Here is a 20,709-nt window from a genome sequence, read left to right as displayed (position 1 = left end):
ATTGATGAAGGTATATCAGGTTTAATGTCCAAGTTTGCAGATGATACAAAGGTTGGCAGGATTGTTAACGACAGTAAAGACAGTATGCTACTCCAACTGGATCTAGATAAACCGAGCAAATGGGCTGAGAAGTGGCAACTGAAGTTTAGCATTGACAAATGCAAACCACTGCATATTGGTAGCAATAACCGAAGAGCAATGTACCAACTGTGTGGTACTATACGCAGGGAAGTGGAAAGTGAAAAAGAGCTGGGGGTAATTGTGCAGTCGAATATGAAGTTCGCTGATCAGTGCAGACGAGCTGCCACGGCAGGTCATGGAGTCTTGTTAATGATATATAGGAATTTTTTTGCTAGCAGGGATAGGGAGGTGATTATCCCGTTATACAAGGCAATGGTCAGGCCACACCTAGAGTTCTATTTACAGGTCTGGAGGCCTCATTTTAGAAGGATGTAGAGTTGTTAGAACGAGTACAAAGAAGGGCAACAAGATTGGTGAGGAGAACAAAGGGGTGCTCTTACCAACAAAGGCTTAAGTTCTGCAAATTGCAGCGCTTGGAGAGTAAGCACCTGCGAGGTGATCTCATTGAGGTGTTTAAAGACTTTAATGGGTTGAGCAAGCTGAATGCTGATGGGATTCTTCCTCTTGCTCGGATTAATAACTTGAGTGGGCATAGATTCAAATTGAGGAAAGACAGTTCTAGTATAGATGTGCGGAAATTTGCCTTTAGCCAGCGGGTAGTTGATTGGTGGAACAGACTTCCGTCTTTTGTTGTGGAAGTTGATAGCCTAAATAAATTTAAGTCTGAGCTGGACAGGCATTTGGAAGAATGGAGGGGTTAAACGTGACCCCACCACCCCTATTTGGATCCCAGAATTGAAGAGCTAATTTCACACTGCACTGGTTGAAGAGATTTAGTTTTATTCGGGTCCTATTGTCAGGGAAACAGGAAACAGTTTTGTAATAAAGATAGGTGGAACAGAACTAAGGTGTGTTTGCAAGGAGCAATTGATGATCTTATTACTAACAGATTGTCAGATTTGGGGGAGGAGTAAAGAGTGCATAATTAATCATGGGGTCATTGACGATATTAAACGAACTCGACCTGACCAGTTTTGGATAAATGTAGGACCATGCTGAAAAAATGCCTAGAACTAGATCAGAATGTTGTGTCTGCAATTCTGCCCAAACACGATAGGAGGGATTACATACTGAAACCCTTCTGGAGTAACTTTAGACATGAGGAGGGTACTTGTTGTCGTTGTAGGGTTTTAGGAGCATCAGCGACTAAGGCCATATTGCTCCATATATACTGTCTGAATATTTCGTGGGTTCTGTGGTCGATTTTCTGTTCGCTGGACAAAAGGCCCGAGTTTCCGGGAGAAAAACCAAACTACCCTCGCCCTGAGACCGCCTAATTCAACTACGTTGGAAGAAAATTCATCACGACATCGACCGGATCGAACTCAGATCTTTTCCACCCGGTATGGGGCTTGAGGGAGACTGCAAGGGTCTATAATTTTATCAGGGTTACCAGCACTTGTGAGTAGCAATTTATTTTATAGAGACAGTATTCACTGGAACAAAAGTGGCAAGATAAGGAAGATAGCGGGGGCAATAAGGTCATGCTTCTTAACAAAAGCAGCCTCAGCCTAAGAACGAAAAGAGCTTTTGCTAAGAAGTTACGTCTGCCAGTATACAATCTGTGTGGTGCGAGTTAGTTAAGCAAAGATATAATGAGAATGGAAGTAATCTACGAAGTAGAAGATTGTAAGAATACGATGAGAATCCCAGGATACAGATGGAATGGGCAAGCAATAGTGGATGTCTTGTTATGGGTGACTCCAATGTGCCTCTAAATGATTGGAATAAGTGGGAGGGAAGGTAGCTGTAGGGAACAAATTTTTTAAGTAAACTAGATTATTATTTGCACCTCCACGTTGGAGAAAACACTAGGGGTAAGAATATTATTGACCTCATTATTACTTACGGATCAGATGACTTCACTGGGCTTAAAGTACAGAACCATTGGCAGGTAGAAATAACAGAGTTCTTATTAGTAAGAGGAAGAAAGATGTTGCAATAATTAAAGGTAAAGGCACGGAATTTAATTTCATAAAAGGGACACATAGCAGTATAAGGTGCTACATCTATTAACTGGGCGAATTGCAGGAGGGCAAACGCATTAGAATCATAGAATACTTTCAGAACAATAATCACAGAAGCCATGCCAATAAGAAAATACAGCACGAGAAAGGTGTCAGGATGGAGCTGGCCACTCAAATAGACAGTAGCGGATTAAGGTCGGTTGAGGCCCCGGGCGCAGAAGAAAATATTGGGCCCCTTAAAAAAAAGAGAGAGACAGGGAAAATAAAAATACATGTTAACCATTTTTTTAAATAAATAAAAAATATTATGTACTATTAATGTTTTATTTCCAATAAAATTTGAATATAATATATGTATAATATAATTAATAATAGCATAATAATGATCACAAAGTTTTGAACTAATATGTTCAACTAATTTGTTGGAGTTTTGCGTGGGCCCTTCAGAAGTCGGGGCCCAGGGCGCGCGCCCGGTGCGCCCGCCGTTAAATCCGCCTCTGCCTTGAAATAGAGCAGAAAAAGACAATAAGAAAGCTACAGAGCGATGAAAATACTCACGCCTACAACAGATACAAGTTTATCTGTAATAGTACCAGAGGTAAGAGGTTAGGAAACCCAAAGCAGCGTTTGAGAAAGCACTGACTAAGAGATCAAAGAATGGGAACGTTTTTTTCACGTATGTGAATACAAAAAGAAAAAAGTAGAATCGGAGCCTTGTGCACTAAGATGTTGATGTTGCTAATAAATTGACTAGTTACTTCGCATCGGTCTTTACTGAAGAAACGCCATTTATGCTGAGAAGAGGCTGTGATTGAAGCTGAGCCAAATGAAGTTAATGATTTAGAAATTACAGATGTGCAGTTTATTAGAAAAACTCTCGAGCATGAAGGCATTGGCATTAGCAGAGGCATATGATGCAAGAAAGCAAGCTTACACAGAATCAGCCAAAAAAAGAAAAACAAAAAAAAAAAAACCCTTTTCATTGCACACATCCATTCGCTCCAAACGTTTGTCCAGTTTTTCATTGAATTTATTTAAGCTATCAACTTCCAAAACGATCGATGGAAGTTTGTTCCAGTAATCAACCACCCGCCAACTAAAGGCAACTTTCCGAACATCTATTCTACAACTGTCTTTCCTCAGCTTGAATTTATGCCCCCTCAGGTGCACAATCTAAGCAACAGGAAGACTCCCATCAACATTGAGCTTCTTCAAACCATTGAAGGCCTTATACACCTCAATAAGATCACCTGGAAAGTGCCTAGTCTCCAGACGTTGCAGTTTGCAGAACTTAAGTCGTCCTTGGTAAAGAGCAACCCTTTGTTCCCCTCACCAATCTCGTTGCACTTATCCGTTCTCTGTACAGACCTGTATGGAGTACTCAAAGAGTGTGACCTGACCATTGCCTTATCCTTGTCCCTGCTAGCAAAATTCCTGTATATCACTGACAAGACGTCATGAGTTGCACTGGCCGCCTGTCGGCACTGCTCAGAAAATTTCATATCTGACTGACTGCACAATTACCCCCCCCAAGGGCCTTTCCATTCTTTACTACCCCGAGTGTAGTACCACACAGTTAATAGGTTACTCTGGGGTTACTGCTACCCATAAGCATTACTTTGCATTAGTCAGTGTTAAACTTCGGTTGTCATTTCCAGCCCATCTGCCCAACTTTTCTAGATCCTGTTTCAGTAGCAGCATGTTGTCCTTCACAACCCCGCCAACTACGTATCATCTGCAAATTTGGACATTAAGCCTGATATACCTGCATCAATATCATAATGGGCCCAACACCGAATCCTGGGGGACTCCACTAATAACATTAGTCCACGAAGAGCAGTGTCCATCGATTACCACTATCGGTCTTCTCTCCCTCAACCATCCCTTTATCCATAGCAGAAACTTGCCCATAATGACATACTGCTCCAATTTGTACAGAAGTCTTCCATGTGCAACAGTATCAAAAGCTTTTTCTGAAATCTAAGTACATGTATATGATATCAAAATTATTTTTGGCATTCATTCTATATAATCCTGCAATGCTTCTTTTAACAGTGACTCCATAATTTTTCCAGGGACAGAAGGTAAACTAACAGGTCTGTAATTACTCTTTTCACCCTTAGAACTCCCTTTGTGAATAGGAGATACATTTGCACATATCCAGTCTGTGGGTCATCCCCTGAATATAAGGATGCTCTAATAATTATGGCTAAGCGTTTTCTTACTTCTTTACCTGCCTCCTTTAATATAACTGGATAGATCCCATCCACCCCAGGTACCTTTTTTTTTTTTTTATGTTTAACCTCATCAATTTCTCCTCCACTTTGCTCTCAGTTATTACAAAATCATTTAATTCCCTGCTTATCAAATTTAATTCCCAGAAGCTTATCAAATTTAATTTGATAAGCTGCAAAATACTCATTCAGTTTGTCAGCTACCTGGGCAGAATCATCAACAATCGAATCATCGATATCAGGTGGACCAATCTGAATCATCCCCTTCCTCCTAGAGTTTACATAAGTAAAGTCTTTTCTGTTTTTCTTTGCATCCGTTGCCAAAGATTTCTTATAATATGCCTTCACTTGCCTTACCTACTTTGTAACTTTATTACTGACTTGCTTATATCTACTATAGGCTTCTGTATTGCTTGATAATTTATATTCTAGATCATAAATTATCAAGCCTAGATAAAAAGCCTAGAAGCTTCCAAGATTAATTCCTTGAATGCTTCCTATTTAGAATTTTCTGTTTGGGAAAGTCATCAGTTGGTCCCACTGTATAGAATTTAAAACTGTCTGAGACCACTGTATTCACCTTTACGAAAGCAAAAACCCTTCCCTTTGCCTCCGATGGTAGTAATTACCCTTTTAAGTAAATCTGACATCAATACACTGTGATCGCTGCCATCAAGTGGTTCCTTTATTTGCAGATTCTTAATGCATGAATAATCACTGCTGATAATCAGATCAAGAGGATTACTCCCTCTAGTTGCATCTCGAACGTGCTGCTCTAAAAAATATAAAAAAAAATCCACAAATGTCCTTTTTTAATATATTAGGGTTACCCGTAATTGAATACATAAACCCGTAAATTTTTTTGTGTTTGTAAATTTCGTGTGTTCTCTGGTCGATTTGCCTGTTTTGCTGGACGAAAAAACCCCGTAAAAAAACCTTTATCTACGCCTGAGACCGACTAACTCAGCCACGGCGAAAAAGCCTATTAATAATCGCCTCGCGTCATCGACGGGATTCGAACCCGGGCCTTTTCTACCACGTGTGGGTAGGACGGCGGTGATCTCAATGTGCTAACCGCGCAGGCCATCCACAAATGTCTTGCGAGTGTGCAAGTGATCAAACTACAAGTTCCAGTCAATATCTGGGAAGTTAAAATTTCCCATTATAAGACATTCTCCGGCCGAGCTCCAATTCACACGTGTTTTCTGCTCCGCGAATTTAGATCTGATTAACTAGTTTTAACTTGTGCTAAAGATTGGATTTTTGCCATACCAAAGTTTTTAAGGGAGACCTTCCAAATGGTGAGATTTGTTTTTCATTTACTTGGGTATTTTCGTGTATTTTAGCTCGTTATTTATCCAACGCTAGTAACAATGGGTCAGCTCGCCACGGCGCTATTGTTCTAAGATTGGAGAGCGCAGGCTCAGCGATCAAACTTTTTCTGCTGCCACTGCTAAACCACACTTCTTTGCCTAAAGCGATCTTGCATTGTCTCTAATGAGGGATGACCACCTGTCCGCGTCTCAACGCCCTGAGGACGACTATCGAACTGATAGTGACCTCTTTTCCTTGTGTCTGCTCTAAACACAAGTACTAAACTACTGTAAACGTATTGTGATAAACGCTAAAATTTGCTCCCTTCCAATAATAGTAGTGAAATGAGCAAAAAACAAACAAAAGAAATTATGATATTAGGGTCCCCTGTAAATGATTACATCTACCCATATTTATTTTGTCTGTAAATTGCGTGTGTTCTCTGGTCGATTTTCTTGTTTGCTGGACGAAAAAACCCCAGGTCTGGGGAGAAAAATCTTGCTATCTATGCGGTGTGGGGAGGATGGTGACGATAAAAAAAAATAAATAAATAAAGTGCAGCCATTATCAACCCACTGCAGGGTGGAAGCCTCCTCAACAATTCATGCTGAAGGAAATGGACCATAATCTGCCACGCTGGTCCAGTGCGGGTTGGCAGATCGACCGTATTCAGCAGGCAGGGGCTTGAACCCCGGTCTACTCAAAGAGCGTGTGCTACTGCACTCCCGCTCCTGCCCACTCGGCTACGGAGGCCTATACCACAGTGCTACTCATGCAGACTAGTGAAATGAGCAATATGTCGCCAAAAGATTTTGTACACGCCTGTCAGGCCTGTCTGAAGAAGGCAAAACACATAATAATCTGCAATGGCGACTGCAGTCGATCCCTGTGCGGAAATTGCCCAGGACGGTCACTAATTTCTAAAATGACTAGGTAGCTAAACAGCGTTATATTTGTGCCCACTGCCACTTCCCCCAGAAACTGGGATTTTTCGTCCAGCAAACAGACAAAACGGGAAACATGGAAGGAGTTTGTTCACAGTGCTGGTAATGATAATCCTTGGGGTCTTATTTATAAGATAGCTCGTAATAAGATTCACTCTTTAGACGTATACGGCACTGTGAAAGAAGATTTCCTGGAGACTACTGATTGGATAAATACAGTTAATGTTATTCTTGACAGACTATTCCCGGTGGATGATCTAACTACTGATTCTGTTGTACATTCAAATATTCGAGTTGCAAATTCGCTTTATACCACCAATATTCAGACAGAAGAATTTACCATTGATGAGTTAACCTCTGTTGCTAAAAAGATTAATATTAAGAAATGTCCAGGGATAGATCTGGTTGAAAATACATTTATTTTGCGATTTTTCAAATTGCGTCCACAAGTACTGCTTTTACTTTTTAATAAATGTCTTCAAGAAGGTCTCTTTCCTGATATGTGGAAAATTGCGCTTTTAAAACTGATTAAAAAACCAGATAAACCAGCATTAAATCCTAGATCTTATAGGCCTATTGCACTTTTGCCAAATCTTGGGAAGTTGCTAGAGCGCCTAATGACTCTGCGTGTTACTGATCTTCTTCAGTCGAAAAATATGGTGTCCTCTAATCAATACGGGTTCTGTGTAGGGAAGTCTTGTGAAGATGCACTTGTTGAATTTGCTCGCAGCATTGAGAATTCAACATCAAAGTACACGTTAGCTACCTTTGTTGATTTCGAGGGCGCATTTGATTCTCTATGGTGGCAGAGTGCTCTCGAACGGTTACGATCAGCTGGATGCTCTCAGCAACTGTACCATCTGTTCGCAAGCTATTTCAGTAATCGTCACATTTTAGTGAAATCTAAATTTCAGGAGGTGTCTAGAGAAGTCTCACGAGGATGTCCCCAGGGATCTATCTTAGGGCCTCTTATATGGAATATGGTATTACAGGATTGGATTTCCCGTTGTTTCAGTAGCACTAAAATCATCGCTTATGCCGACGATCTCACTATCTTAATTCATGGTTCATCTAGATCTGCTATCGAAAGTAATGCCAATGATGTCTTACAAAATTTATTTCAATGGACAGTGGATAATAAATTGACAATAAGTTTGTCTAAGACTAAAATGATGATCTTTGGATCACATTTAAACCCTCAACGACCCCCTTTAGTGAAGATTAATAATAACAGGATTCCACTTGTCTCTGAAACTAAATTACTTGGGATTACAATCGACTCAAAGCTTAATTTTGTCTCTCATTTAAATAATGTAACAACAAAGATCAGAAGATTCACTGGTGCTATTGTAAAAATTTCTCGTTCAGACTGGGGACTTTCTAGACGTACCATGAGAATTTATTATAATGCCGTATTCCTTCCTATGGCTACTTATGCGGCAGGTGTATGGTTTCACAGGCTTAGAACTGTTAAATTTCGATTGAAGTTGGCTACTATGCAACGCACAATATTATTATGTATGTTAAGAGCTTGTCGTACTGTTTCAACTTCTGCACTGCAGGTTCTTGCAGGTGTATTGCCATTGGACCTTCACGTTGCTTACAGAGGTCTTTGTTATAGGTTAAAAAACCAACTATCAACTGAATTTATGGGTTTGGTTCTGAACATTAATTCAGATATTAAGCAAGAACGTAATCGTTTGTGGAATGAAATGATAAATCTATGGCAGACACGCTGGGATACGTCATCTGTCGGATCTGTTACTAGGACTTTTTTCCCTGAGGTGACCTTTTGTGTAAAGCAGAAACCTGTCTGGTTCTCTTTGGATTTATATACATCCTTCCTCTTAACGGGTCATGGATCTCTTAACGAAAAACTATGTCGTTTTGGTCTTTCTAGGACGGAAGCTTGTCAATGCGGGGAAAATGAAAATTGGAGCCACATTTTATTTGAATGTCCACTGTATAATGACTTTAGAGATGTTCTTCGTTCGTCAGTTTCTACACTCTCTCATGGGCATGAAACTTTGCTGGTGGGAGACAAGAATTCTTATGTTGCTCTTCAGCAGTTTGCATCCGATGTTTTCACAAGAAGAAGAATTTGTTATACGTCTACGAATAATTCTACTTCTTTGTCTGGTGAAGCTACTCAATAGGGAGCAACATTCCCAAATTTTTTTTTTTTTTTTTTTTATATTTATTTTTATTTATTTTTTATTTATTTATTTTTATTTTTATTTATTTATTTTTTTATTAGTTTATTCATTTATTTTCTATTTATTTATTTATTCATTTACTTTTTATTTATTTGTTTATTATTTATTTTATTTTATTTTATTTATTTATTTATTTATTTTTTTTTTTTTTTTTTTTTAACACCACGGGAAATCCTTTTTCTTTTTTTTTTTTTTTTTTTTTTCTCTCCTCTGGAGTGGGCCCCCAGAGGAATCTGGCCCATCTTTTGCCAACATCAGGTGGGTCAGAGTCTCGAATTGAGACAGTGCGAGCTCCATTGAGACTGGCCCACCTTCCCGTGGTGTGGACGAGTACCCAGAATCATCTGTCCAGGTGACTGATGATTCTGGGTAGCCAAGCGGTCAGACACAACAACAGAACACACACATAATACACACAAACATACACTACTTATTTCTGGCCCTTCTACAGTGGTACTGTTCTTCACAGAGATACGAGGCGGAGATGAACTGACGTTCTAGGTGCCGCCCATTACAAAAACACATGTCCACACACATGTCCACATGCCCACTGCCACTTCCCCCAGAAACTGGGATTTTTCGTCCAGCAAACAGACAAATCGACCATAGAACATACGCAATTAACAGAACATAAGACACAGCACGGCAGATGAATTTAATTATTCGGGTGGCTTAAATATAATAGTTTAGTTAGTTTGCCCACTGCCACTTCCCCCAGAAACTGGGATTTTTCGTCCAGCAAACAGACAAATCGACCATAGAACATACGCAATTAACAGACATAAGACACAGCACGGCAGATGAATTTAATTATTCGGGTGGCTTAAATATAATAGTTTAGTTAGTTTGCCCACTGCCACTCATCTGTCGAGGAGCCACAATTAGGCGAAACCAAGTGCCCAGCATGCGGGAACAGAGCTTCCTGGTTGTCTCGGCAAGCCCTATCATCCCAAGTGACTCAGACCCCGATAATCCAACATCGACCCGATTATCCGGAAAACGCTGAAATGAATGAAGAGCCATCCAGCATGGGTCACCACCTCGTTGTCGCCCCTGGTAGGTTCACACAGAACCAAACCGCAACAGAAATTGCTGAAAAGCTAGATGACACCAGACCCAGCCCAGCTTGTTAGAAACGAACAAAGAAGCAAGTACTCCCAAACGATAGAGAAATGAGAAGTAACGGCGAACCTAAGGATACCCAAATAGTGACACCTACCCAATCAGACTTGACTGAAGAGGCAGCTAAAGAGAAGAGTAAAGAAACAAGCAGAGTACCTGGACTCAAACCATCTGAAAAACCCCCATCCTTGACCCAACGCTCCCAAAAGGAACTATACCACAGTAGACGCTTATACTGCGTAACGGCCCTGGAAAACCTCATGAGAGAAAACAGTAGTACGTTATATTCATCCCTTCGTGCAGAAATAGTCCTGCAGTGGATTAAACTGGATACCATCCTGATGATCACCTACACGCACCATCAGACCGCTGTGGCGACGTTGGAGGTTCTCCATGCAGATGGTGGTAAACAAATGCTACAGCACGCCCCATCCTATGCCCAAGTGCTGAGGAGTATAAAAAAAACAAAACTATTATATTTAGGCCACTCGAATAATTAAATTCTTCTGCCGTGCTGTGTCTTATGTCTGTTAAATCTATGGTCGATTTGCCTGTTTTCTGAACGAAAAACCCCAGTTTCTGGGGGGGTGGGAAACCTTGCTATCCATGCCTGAGACAGACTAACTCAGCCACGGAGTGAAAAAAGCCCATTAAAGTTCCTCACGTCATCGACGGAATTCGAACCCGAGCCTTTTCAATTCGGTGTGAGGAGGACAGTGACGATACCACTGTGCTACCGCGCAGACTGCTGAGGAGTATGTAAAACAGAGAACTGCCGAAAAGCAAAACCACAGGACCAATGAATGAAAAGCAGCAAACAAGACAACCATTACTACCGACGCCGAATCTGGTAGTCTTCAGGCCAGCAGAAGGAAGTGAAGAATTGAAAACAAAAATCCTGACCAACTTAAGGACAGATCTCAAAACGGCTAGAATTAAATCAGTGTGAAAAACAAGGAACTTAGGAACAGTCATAGACGGAAACAAAAGAAGACATACAGATTATCATCACGAATCCCGACAATGGGCTTGACAACTGAGCCCTTCGTTAAAATCTTTGGAGTCAACAAGGACATAACACTGCAGCAACTAACAGAAGAAATTGTTTCCCGGAACCTGCAGGGAACCGATGACAGGCTGGACCCACATGACCTGATCCAACCAATATACGCAACTAAATCTAAAAGTGCAACAACCAGCAACTACGTCGTGGAACTTTCAACAACCGCTTCGCAGGCCCTGAAACATCAGCCAAGAATTTACATAGAATGGAGAAGCCACCGCTACAGAGAGTTTGTGGCTGTACCGAAGTGTTTAAATGCTACAAGTCTGGCCACACCTCACATACCTGTAAGCGGACAACTCCCACTTGTGGACACATTGCACAGAAAACGGCCATGAATACAACAACTGCCCAAAGAGAGATAAAGATCCGCAATGTGCAAACTCTCAAACTAGATCACTCTCACTCTATTAGGAATCCCAACTGCCCTATATACTCTTGAGAACAAAGAGCTTCTATCAAAAAAAAAAAAAAAAAAAAAAACATCGATTATGGGAACTCGGTCTAAACCGTTCAACTACTCAAAGCTCAAAATATTCCAAAAGAACGTCCAAAGAGCTAAAGCAGTAGCAGAATAACTTAGAATAAAGGCAGACAAGGAGAATGCCAACATTCTCCAGTAACCCTACGCACATACAGGACAAGTAAGAGGATACCCCATGACCTACAAAGTGGTTCACACTGAGGAGGACACCTCCAATGGCTGCAGTTGTTGTGCGCAATCCAAACATTACAGTAACGAAAATTACACAGTTCTGTACCCCGTGGGCGCAAGCCGCCCACCTGATCACAGCCATGGGAGCTTTCTATGTAGTATCCTTGTACTGTAGACTGGGGAGGAGATTTCCTTTGCAACTCGATATCTTCAAGCACTACTGCACACGTTCCATAACCAAAGAATACTCATCGGAGGTGAGGTTAATTGCCGATCTCCGACCTGGTACAGCACTACACCAGATTGCCGGGGAACAAGAAATGGACAAATTCTCGAGGAGTTTTTAGCAAACACATCCCTGGCTCCAGTAAATCAACCGAATCAGCCACCAACCTTCAGCAATACTCTGTGGGAGGCGACTATAGACGTCACCCTGGCCACCAATAACATAGCCGGGTACATCTCGGACTGGACGGCGCAGAACTCCTGGACAACGTCCGACCACAGTGTGATCACCTTTAAAATCCTCAGAAACATAACCAAAGCTCCAATAATCAGACCAGCCCTAAATTGGTTTGCTGTCAAAAGTGCAAACTGGGAGCTCTTCACGGATCATGTATCCACTGCAGCCAATGAATTTCTCCGGCAGGATCCCCAATGGAAGAATCCCAATGCTCTTAACTGGGAAATCGCAGAAATTATCACAATAGCTCGGAAGCTGCAAAAACCCGACACCAGGAGCAGTACCGTGGTGGACACCAGAAATCCAACTGCTTAGGAGAGAGTTGAATGCCCACTGGAGGCAATTTCCGCGAGACCATCGCAGCTGTCCTGAGTCTGAGGTTGCCCCTCTGAAGGACCGATATAGGGAAGCCAGAAACCGATACACTAACCCGATCAGGAAAAGTAAAAGCAAGGCTTGGGAACACCTTGTCTCCACAACTGGTAATGAAGACCCCTGGGGAGTAGTGTACAAAATCACCACTAACAAACTCCCCAGAGATGAAGTCATGGCCACAATGCAAACTCAGCAGGGTACATTGGCCACTACGTAGGAAGAATTAATAAATTATATCCTAATCACAATCTTTCCGGAACCACTCCCACCCATCACACTTCAGCAGCACCAGATCCACCAAGCAAATGAAAACTATACCACCAAACAGCTAGAAGCTCCTTTGACGGAAGAGGAACTCTGTGTGGCGGTGGCTCAGATCAAACACAAAAATTGCCCAGGTCCTAGAACCAGAAATCGTCAGAAAGACAGTATAAATTGTACCAAAACTACTACTAACCCTATACAACAGATGCATCATCACACGCAGTTTTCCTGAAGACTGGAAAACTGCAAACATGAAACTGATATTGAAAAACGCTAAAAAAAAAATCCAGTTAGACCAAATTCATACCGGCCAATTTCCCTGCTAACAGTTGGGAGCAAGCTCCTTGAAAGGATGCTGTCCAAAAGAATACAATCCCACTATGACGTGGCCGGACTAGCAAGTCCGAACCAGTTTTGGTTCAAGCCTGGAGTCTGCACCACTGACGCACTGTAATATCTCCTAAACGCTGCTGCAACATGCAATAAGAAGTATTTTCTGGTCATTTCGATTGACTTTGTGGGGGCGTTTGACACCATCTGGTGGCCAAGCGTCCTCACAAGACTGAGACAGGCCTCTATACCGAGGAACCTCTATGGCATAATGAAATTGTACCTCTCAGGATGGAAATAGAAGCTTAACTAGACTGGTCTGCAGGGGCTGCCCGCAACGTTTAGTGCTGGGACTGCTCCTGTGGAATATAGTTCTCGACGAGCTCCTCAACCTGAACTTGGGTGATGCTCGCTCCCAGGCCTTTGCGGACGATCTCGTCCTTATCATATTGACAGAGTCAAGAGCCCAACTGGAGACCATTGCAAGCCAGGAAATGATAAAACTACAAGAATGGGCCTTGCCCAACCTCTTACAAATCTCTTCCACAAAGACTTGCACCATCTTCCTGATATGAAGACTGGATCCTTGACAGCCGCCACAAATAAAAATTGGATTTAAATCCCTCAAGCTCAACCATAGAGCTTAAATATTTAGGCACCACCCTGGACACCAACATGACATTCCAACCTCACTTTAAACATATAAGGAGTAAAATAAGAAGTTACGCAGCCTTAGTTGCAAGAGTCACCAGCAGGGACTGGGGACATAAAAAAATGTGCAGTCACTATATTACAAAACCATCTTCATCCTTGTAATCACATATGCTGCACCTAAATGGTACCACAAATCCATAACTGCTGTAAACAGAAGAACCCTGGATACCATCCAAAGAACTGTACTCTTTGTTACCACCCGAGCTTGCTGAACGGTCAGTACACACGCTCTGCAAGTCATCGCGGGAGCCCTCCCGCTAGACCTCGAAGTAATCAAGACAGCCATGCTATACCACATTGCAAAGAGAGACCTATCACCTTTGCTGGATACACCATAGATCCCTCAAACAATCAGAAGACGGAGAAAGCCAACGTAATCCAACACCTGCAGCAGGCATGGCAGAACAGATGAGCGCATTCGACGAAAGGAGGTGAAATGAAATCTTGACAGGGTGTACCCTGGGCCCCCTCCGTGGTTTCATCCAGGACTGAATATTACCTTTCTAATCACAGGACATGGCCATACAATGTCAAATTGGTAACCTTTGGCTTGGTTGATAGCCCACTATATATTTTCGGGCAGGCAGAGACATAGGTCCATCTGATGCACTGATGTGAACACTATGAGGACCTGCGATGCCTCCTAATAATAAGGACAAGATACACGCCGCTGAATCAAGAATCGTACTTACTCGAAACGGAAGACGACTACAGAGAGCTCTCGCGCTTCACCCAGCACTTATTCTCAAGGAGAAGAACATTGATTGCTATTCATGATACCAACTCGAACTATTTTTTTTTTTTTTTATGAAAACCCCAAACACGAAAGGTATCAAAACCTATAGTACTTAGTAGCGTGCATGGGTTGAAGGAGAAGTATGGGGGAGACGGATGCCGGAAACTTTGCTCTAGCGACTAAACATGGGTTTCACCACTTCAAGCCTCCAATAAGCAAAGTGGTGGTATTTCATGATGTTTGTAGGTGGTTGATGAAAGTCATCTACCACCTACAAGATGAAGAAAAGACAATACACAAAAGAAATTCGAAATTTGGGACATTCCACACATATAACCCGGCGAGTCACGCAATTTGGACCTCGAGTGGACCAAAAACTAGCAACGTCAAGACAACCTCACCGGACAGGGCTTCCCCATGAATGACTCACAGTAGAGCTCCGAAAACTGATATTAACTCTAACATTGACTCTGAAAACTGCCAGCTATGCTGGCAGCATTGGCGATCTGTAACTAACTCTCTGCCGAAGTGCCCCTATCTTTCCCCTTCCTGCGTGGGGGGGAGGAGACGGTGTGCTGTCCCCTGCCCTCCCCGCTACCCCACTCTTTGCCTAGTGAGGCATGGACCTGCCTCTCTGATACTCTGGGGCCGTCTTCCCTATTGTCCCCATAATTCTGTCTCTCATCCCCCAGCCTTCAGTCTCCCTTCCATCTCTAGCTGTCTCACTACTAGCGTTTGACCCTTGTCAAAACTACACAAGCCCCACACTCAATTTTTAACTCTACCCTGCATAACTTATATCTCTTTCGGTCTGACCTAATTTCTAGCGTTTCTCCCTCTTTTTTTTTAGGCCCTAGCCACAGAAATCTCAGGAAATTAGATGGCAGGACCTGCCAGAGTAAATATCTAAAATACTGATGTACTTGGTCTGCCTCCACGGCACTAATGGGACCGACCACTGGGCAACGGTCGGTCCCATTAGTGGCCCAACGGCTAAAAGGCCAGATGAAAAACAGTACAAAACATTACACACCACAATATCCATACACTTTTAAACCTCTGACCTCTACAGTGTTCTGTATCGCACCACAATGTATACGGCGCCTCCGTAGCCAGGTGGGAAGGAGCAGCAGTGCGTAGCACCACCAAATACGGAGGATGCAGAGAGTTCAGGGAATGACCACCGCATATCCCCGGAGCAATATGGCCTTAGTTGCAAATGCTCCCAAAAACCAAATAACAACAATGTATAGAACGCGGGGATGGGGTAAACGCCTGGTGCCGTTAGACTCTAAACACTCGCACACTAAATACTATGAGACATTCTGATTTACTGGCCCGCTATTTTTCGGTACAGTTCTTCGTTGTACTCAGCAGAGTCATTAGGCCAATAACACACTCCTACCAGCATTTCTGCTTTCCCAAACTGTTCATCCATGTCGACTAGATGCACTGACTTAGATTTTATGTGTTTCTTAACTAACAGCATTACACCTCCTCCTGTCCTTTTTGTCTACATTGTACTCAGCACATTGAAATTCGGCATTAGGTTTCTGGAGTTAATGGCATATATCCAATAATTCTATAGAAGGCACCCAGAGAGTGTATTTAATATTGAGGTTAATTTGAGGACATCTTTGGATTCCGAAGAGATTTCTTTGGACTGAAGAATTGCCAAGGTATTTCCAATACATAAAGGCGGTTCTAAGAATTAAGTATGTAACTTAATTCTTAGTTATGGTATGGGAAAATTCTTAGTGGTATGGGAAAATCTTAGAGACAATGATTAATAGTGTAATCCAGGAACATTTAGATAGAAATGACATTCTGGAAAATCATGTTAACTAACCTGGTAAGCTATTTTGTCACTGTTACTCATAACCTGCATGTAGTGAACAATTTCGACATAACTCATTTGGATTTTAGCAAGGCATTTGACTCAGACCCTCATAAGAAGTTATTGTATAAGCTGGTTATTGTTGGTTACTGGAAAGATTCTAACATTGGTTGGAGGTTAGCTGCAGGGCAGAGGGTTGTTTTTATGGATATTTTTCAGATTGGTGTAAAGTCAAGTGTGGTCCACCAATAATCGGTTCTTGAACCACTGTTGTTTCCGGTTTTCATAAATTATATCGACGAAAAGACAAAGGGCGGGATGCAAAATGGTGAGACGACAAACATTGGGAGAGTCATTAAGTGCCAAGTAGCGCCAAGCAGCGCTCCTTCAGAATGGCTCGAAGAGGATTCAGGAATGATCAGAAATGTGTGAGCTATTGTTTAATGCAGCAAATACAAAGTCCTACTCTTGGGAAACAGTAACCACAAAATAACTTATAAAATTTGTCGGAGTCGAATTAAAACAATAGAGAAGAAAGGGATCTGGGAGTTGCGAAACGGGCAGCCAAAGTTTTCTAAAGAAAGTGAAGAGGCGACCAGGAAAGCCCATGGTGACCTGTCGATGATTTATCGAACAGTATCCTGTAGGGATAGGATCATAGGAAGGTCATAATCCCATTCTATAAGACAATTGTAAGACTGAAATACTGTGTGTAATATAAAAATAAATTTTCTGTTTATACTCCGGGACGACCACACGGTCCGAGGATTTCACAAGGTAGAGAGAGAGAGAGAGAAAATACAAGAAACAGCACCGTATTCAACAGTCAAGGGCTTGAACCTGGGTCACTCAAGGCACGTATACTTATGCACGAGCGAACTGACCACTCGGGTAAGGCGGCCTGAATATGAGAAAACACATTGAGAAACTTTAAAGAGTCCACAGAAGGGACCCTTTGTTGCGACAGTACAAGGAAAGACTTCGATTATATGAGCTATAGAACATGACAACCAGGCACTTTATAGGGCTCTGAGAGTTTTTTTTTTTTTAAGATAAAGAGACAGAGAGAGAGATATCTTTACTGTACCTGCAGAAGGCGTTTAAAAATTAAAACAAAAAAAAAATTACAATTTCGAAAGAAAATCAAGTCAAATTCTTATTTATTAAATCACTGAATTATTCTGTGTTTATATAATGTATAAATACTACGAATGAGAAACGCGGTATAAACTTGTTTGTAGTTATCATAAGAAAAAATCGTGATGTCATTCGATTTTCGTTGCAAAATGAAGCAAAGAACGCTCTTAATGTATTATTATTATTTTTTTTTTTTTTTTCAGATTAGTTTAAATTTATAACTAATAGGTACTGTATATACATAAATATAAAAAAAAAAAATTGCAGTTATAAAGAAATTGCGACGGCCGGGAATCGAACCCGGGTCAACTGCTTGGAAGGCAGCTATGCTAACCACTATACCACCGTCGCTTCACAGTATACCTTTCTTATTCATGATATATATAGCTTTATGATCGTTAGTTACAAAAACAATGTTTTTGTATTTATGAAAATTAAAAATATTCAGCATTTGACTTATAATTTTAATCATATAAAATTACCGAATCATAATTAATTAAATCTAGTTTACTTGAAGGATACGCAATGGAACTTTATTTTGAACTACAAATACATTTATTAAATTCCCTGTCACTCTACATATAATTTATTTTTGAAAAAGTGCTTTTATAACTTATTATATAAATTAAATTAAAGAAAATCAAATCAGCTGATGAGTATATAACATGTTGTGTGCCGCACAACAGCTGGTGGGGGGGGAGTGAGTCCTCGTATACTGGTCTAGTACAAACAAAGTGATCATTTAACTTGCTCTACTAGCATAAACAACTGTAAACAAACAGTAGCATCTTAATAAATAAACAGACTCACTCACGGAATCAGTACAAAAAGGTGAAATACGAAATTAAAGAAAGATTTATATGATAAATAGAATTTTACTACAATTTTCATGTTCTTTGTAATTGGTGGACTGTGCACAGAAAGGAACGAATCAAAAGTGAACACTACGAAGGTCTCTTTCACGTCCTCGATTTTGCACGTGCAATCCACCTTCGTTACTTAAATACATGGTCAAAAGTTACGTGCAGAAGCGTTCAATGAATAGTGCTTGTTTGATATTGTGCGCTGTGGACTATGCCTCCGCAACCGAGTGGCAAAGCCGTCAAGAAAGCAGGTAAGGCCCAGAAAGCAGTGAGAGCGGGGGACAGAAAGAAGAGGAAGAAGAAGAGAAAAGAAAGTTTTAGTATATATATTTACAAAGTGCTAAAACAAGTTCATCCAGACACCGGCATTTCTAGCAAAGCGATGTCGATAATGAATAGTTTTGTTAATGATATATTTGAACGTATCGCAGCTGAAGCTTCTCGTCTTTCACATTACAATAAACGTTCAACCATCACGAGTCGAGAAATTCAAACAGCTGTTCGTCTTTTGTTACCTGGTGAGCTAGCAAAACACGCGGTCTCTGAGGGTACTAAAGCTGTAACAAAATATACTAGTTCTAAGTAACATTCTTTTTTTCTTTCAAGTTTGCCTAAGGGCAAAATAAAGACTGGGAGAAGTAGGAATCAGAATCGTATAAGTGTCCAATTACTGCATTTCATTTACATTTTATTTATAGTTCTCATGGACTTTCAATCATAGTATGTAAAGCCATGGCGAACCTGTGCGTCGAAATGCGAAAATTGTGTTTCGAAGAGCGAAAATGGAAACGAACTCAAGGAATTTTAATTTTTCTCCGTGTTCTAGCGGTAAGTTCTCCACGTGCGCAGCTTTCGTGTATTTTATTGTGATGGGCATAATTGTGCTGTAAATTTATGAACAGTGTTATGGTGTTATTCTCCCAGCTGACCTTCATCAATCTTAATGTAATGCTTTTTCGTTGAACAGAAATAAAAATTAAATTTATACACATTTTTATCAAAAAAAAGTGTTACATTTGAGTCTTTACGTTGTAGACATTGACGTATATGGTAATAAAGTACCATATTAAGAAGCTCGTATAATGTGTCATTGCATATAAACAACAAATTTTCTTTAGCTTTAAAAACCAATTCTCTTTTACTCTTCGTTTTCAATTTCTTAAATTATCAATTTAGGAGATAAATAAAACAATTATAATTTTTTAACAAATAATACAATGAATGAAATGTGTTAATCACATCTGAGGCGCAGTATATTGTCCATAATATTATTTGCCTGCTGAACGAAAAACTCAAATTTCCGAGACAACAATACTGTAAAAAGTCCATAAAAATTCCTCACATCATGAACGGGATTCGAAACTGGGCAATTTCCACACTGAGAAGAGGACGATTATTACATTGTCCTCTTCACCTCACGTGAGGGCGCTCACCGTTGAGTTAATAAGAAAACCTTAAATTTCTTTCCAATAGAAAACTAACCGTTAGCGCAAAACTTCGCTTATTTTGCATAAATATAACTTATAAATATTAGTTAGTTATTGTAAAATAAGAAAACTACATTTTTGGAAGCATTAATGTAGCATTCCATTTTATTATTTTTTTTTTTTATCGTAAGCCCAAACGCAGCTACTGGAACCTACTGATTTCTAGTAACTGTGGGGGAAAGATAAAATATACTTGTTGACACTGGACTTTAAATTTTCCGAGATTATAATTTTCGAGAAATACATACGAAGGAAAGGTGGTTTTTATTTTATTTTTTCCCTCAAGGAACAGGAGTTGGTGGTTAAATGGAGGTGAAAAGTTTGTTCGATGAATTGGAGTTAAAACTCAGTGAATGTCGATTATTATGGGAGAAAGGTATGGAATTACGAATGCTAATCAATTATTATATATATTATGGGCAGTGCTAAAAATATCAATAGAAAAGTCAGAGCAGGAATTGAGCGCCTGTATGATAGAAAATGGAGCGAGTTTGAAAGCGAAAATAATTAGACGACCCTCTTTTGGATAGTCTATGAATTTAAGAGAAGTTTTCACAGAACCATCCAGGAAATAGGATTCTATACTGCATGGTAGCACTGATTTCTAGCCAGCAACTGTTTCAGAAAAAAATAACGCCTCAATTAACTTGTTAATTTATGCGAGGCATTATTTTTTTTTTTTGTTTGTTTTTTACCCTACAAGAATACCAGATCACACTCTCTCTTGGTATCTCATAACTCGGTCGTCTCTTCCAGAGGCAGACTCGGTAAAAATTTTTACATGAAAACAAAGAGCATGTATCAGAGGTCAGAGTGTTATGGCCAGTCCGCCTCTGGTCTCTTCTAC

The 20,709-nt window shown here is 40.7% G+C and overlaps 1 protein-coding gene and 1 non-coding gene across 2 annotated transcripts; one reads left to right on the top strand and one right to left on the bottom strand.

Moving 5' to 3' along the window:
• Positions 1 to 17,791: 17,791 nt before the first annotated feature.
• Positions 17,792 to 17,863, bottom strand: TRNAG-UCC (transfer RNA glycine (anticodon UCC)). The gene has a single exon. It is a non-coding gene; the product is annotated as a tRNA-Gly (tRNA).
• A 690-nt stretch (positions 17,864 to 18,553) lies between these two features.
• LOC150076356 (histone H2B) lies at positions 18,554 to 19,448 on the top strand. Its single transcript, XM_090387820.1, has one exon. The coding sequence runs from the start codon at positions 18,587 to 18,589 to the stop codon at positions 18,959 to 18,961; it is 375 nt and encodes a 124-aa protein (XP_090243946.1). The 5' UTR covers positions 18,554 to 18,586; the 3' UTR covers positions 18,962 to 19,448.
• The last annotated feature ends 1,261 nt before the right edge of the window (positions 19,449 to 20,709 follow it).

Source organism: Mastigoproctus giganteus, chromosome 13, assembly GCF_048544385.1.
Source record: "Mastigoproctus giganteus isolate SK-2022 chromosome 13, ASM4854438v1, whole genome shotgun sequence".
NCBI classification, from domain to species: domain Eukaryota; kingdom Metazoa; phylum Arthropoda; class Arachnida; order Uropygi; family Thelyphonidae; genus Mastigoproctus; species Mastigoproctus giganteus.
Note: the sequence above shows the minus strand (reverse complement) of the source record. Positions and strands in the feature narration are given on the sequence as shown.

What these genes read in the sequence shown, in the direction of transcription:
- LOC150076356 (XM_090387820.1), top strand. Translation starts at nt 18,587, where the DNA reads ATGCCTCCGCAACCGAGTGGCAAAGCCGTCAAGAAAGCAGGTAAGGCC.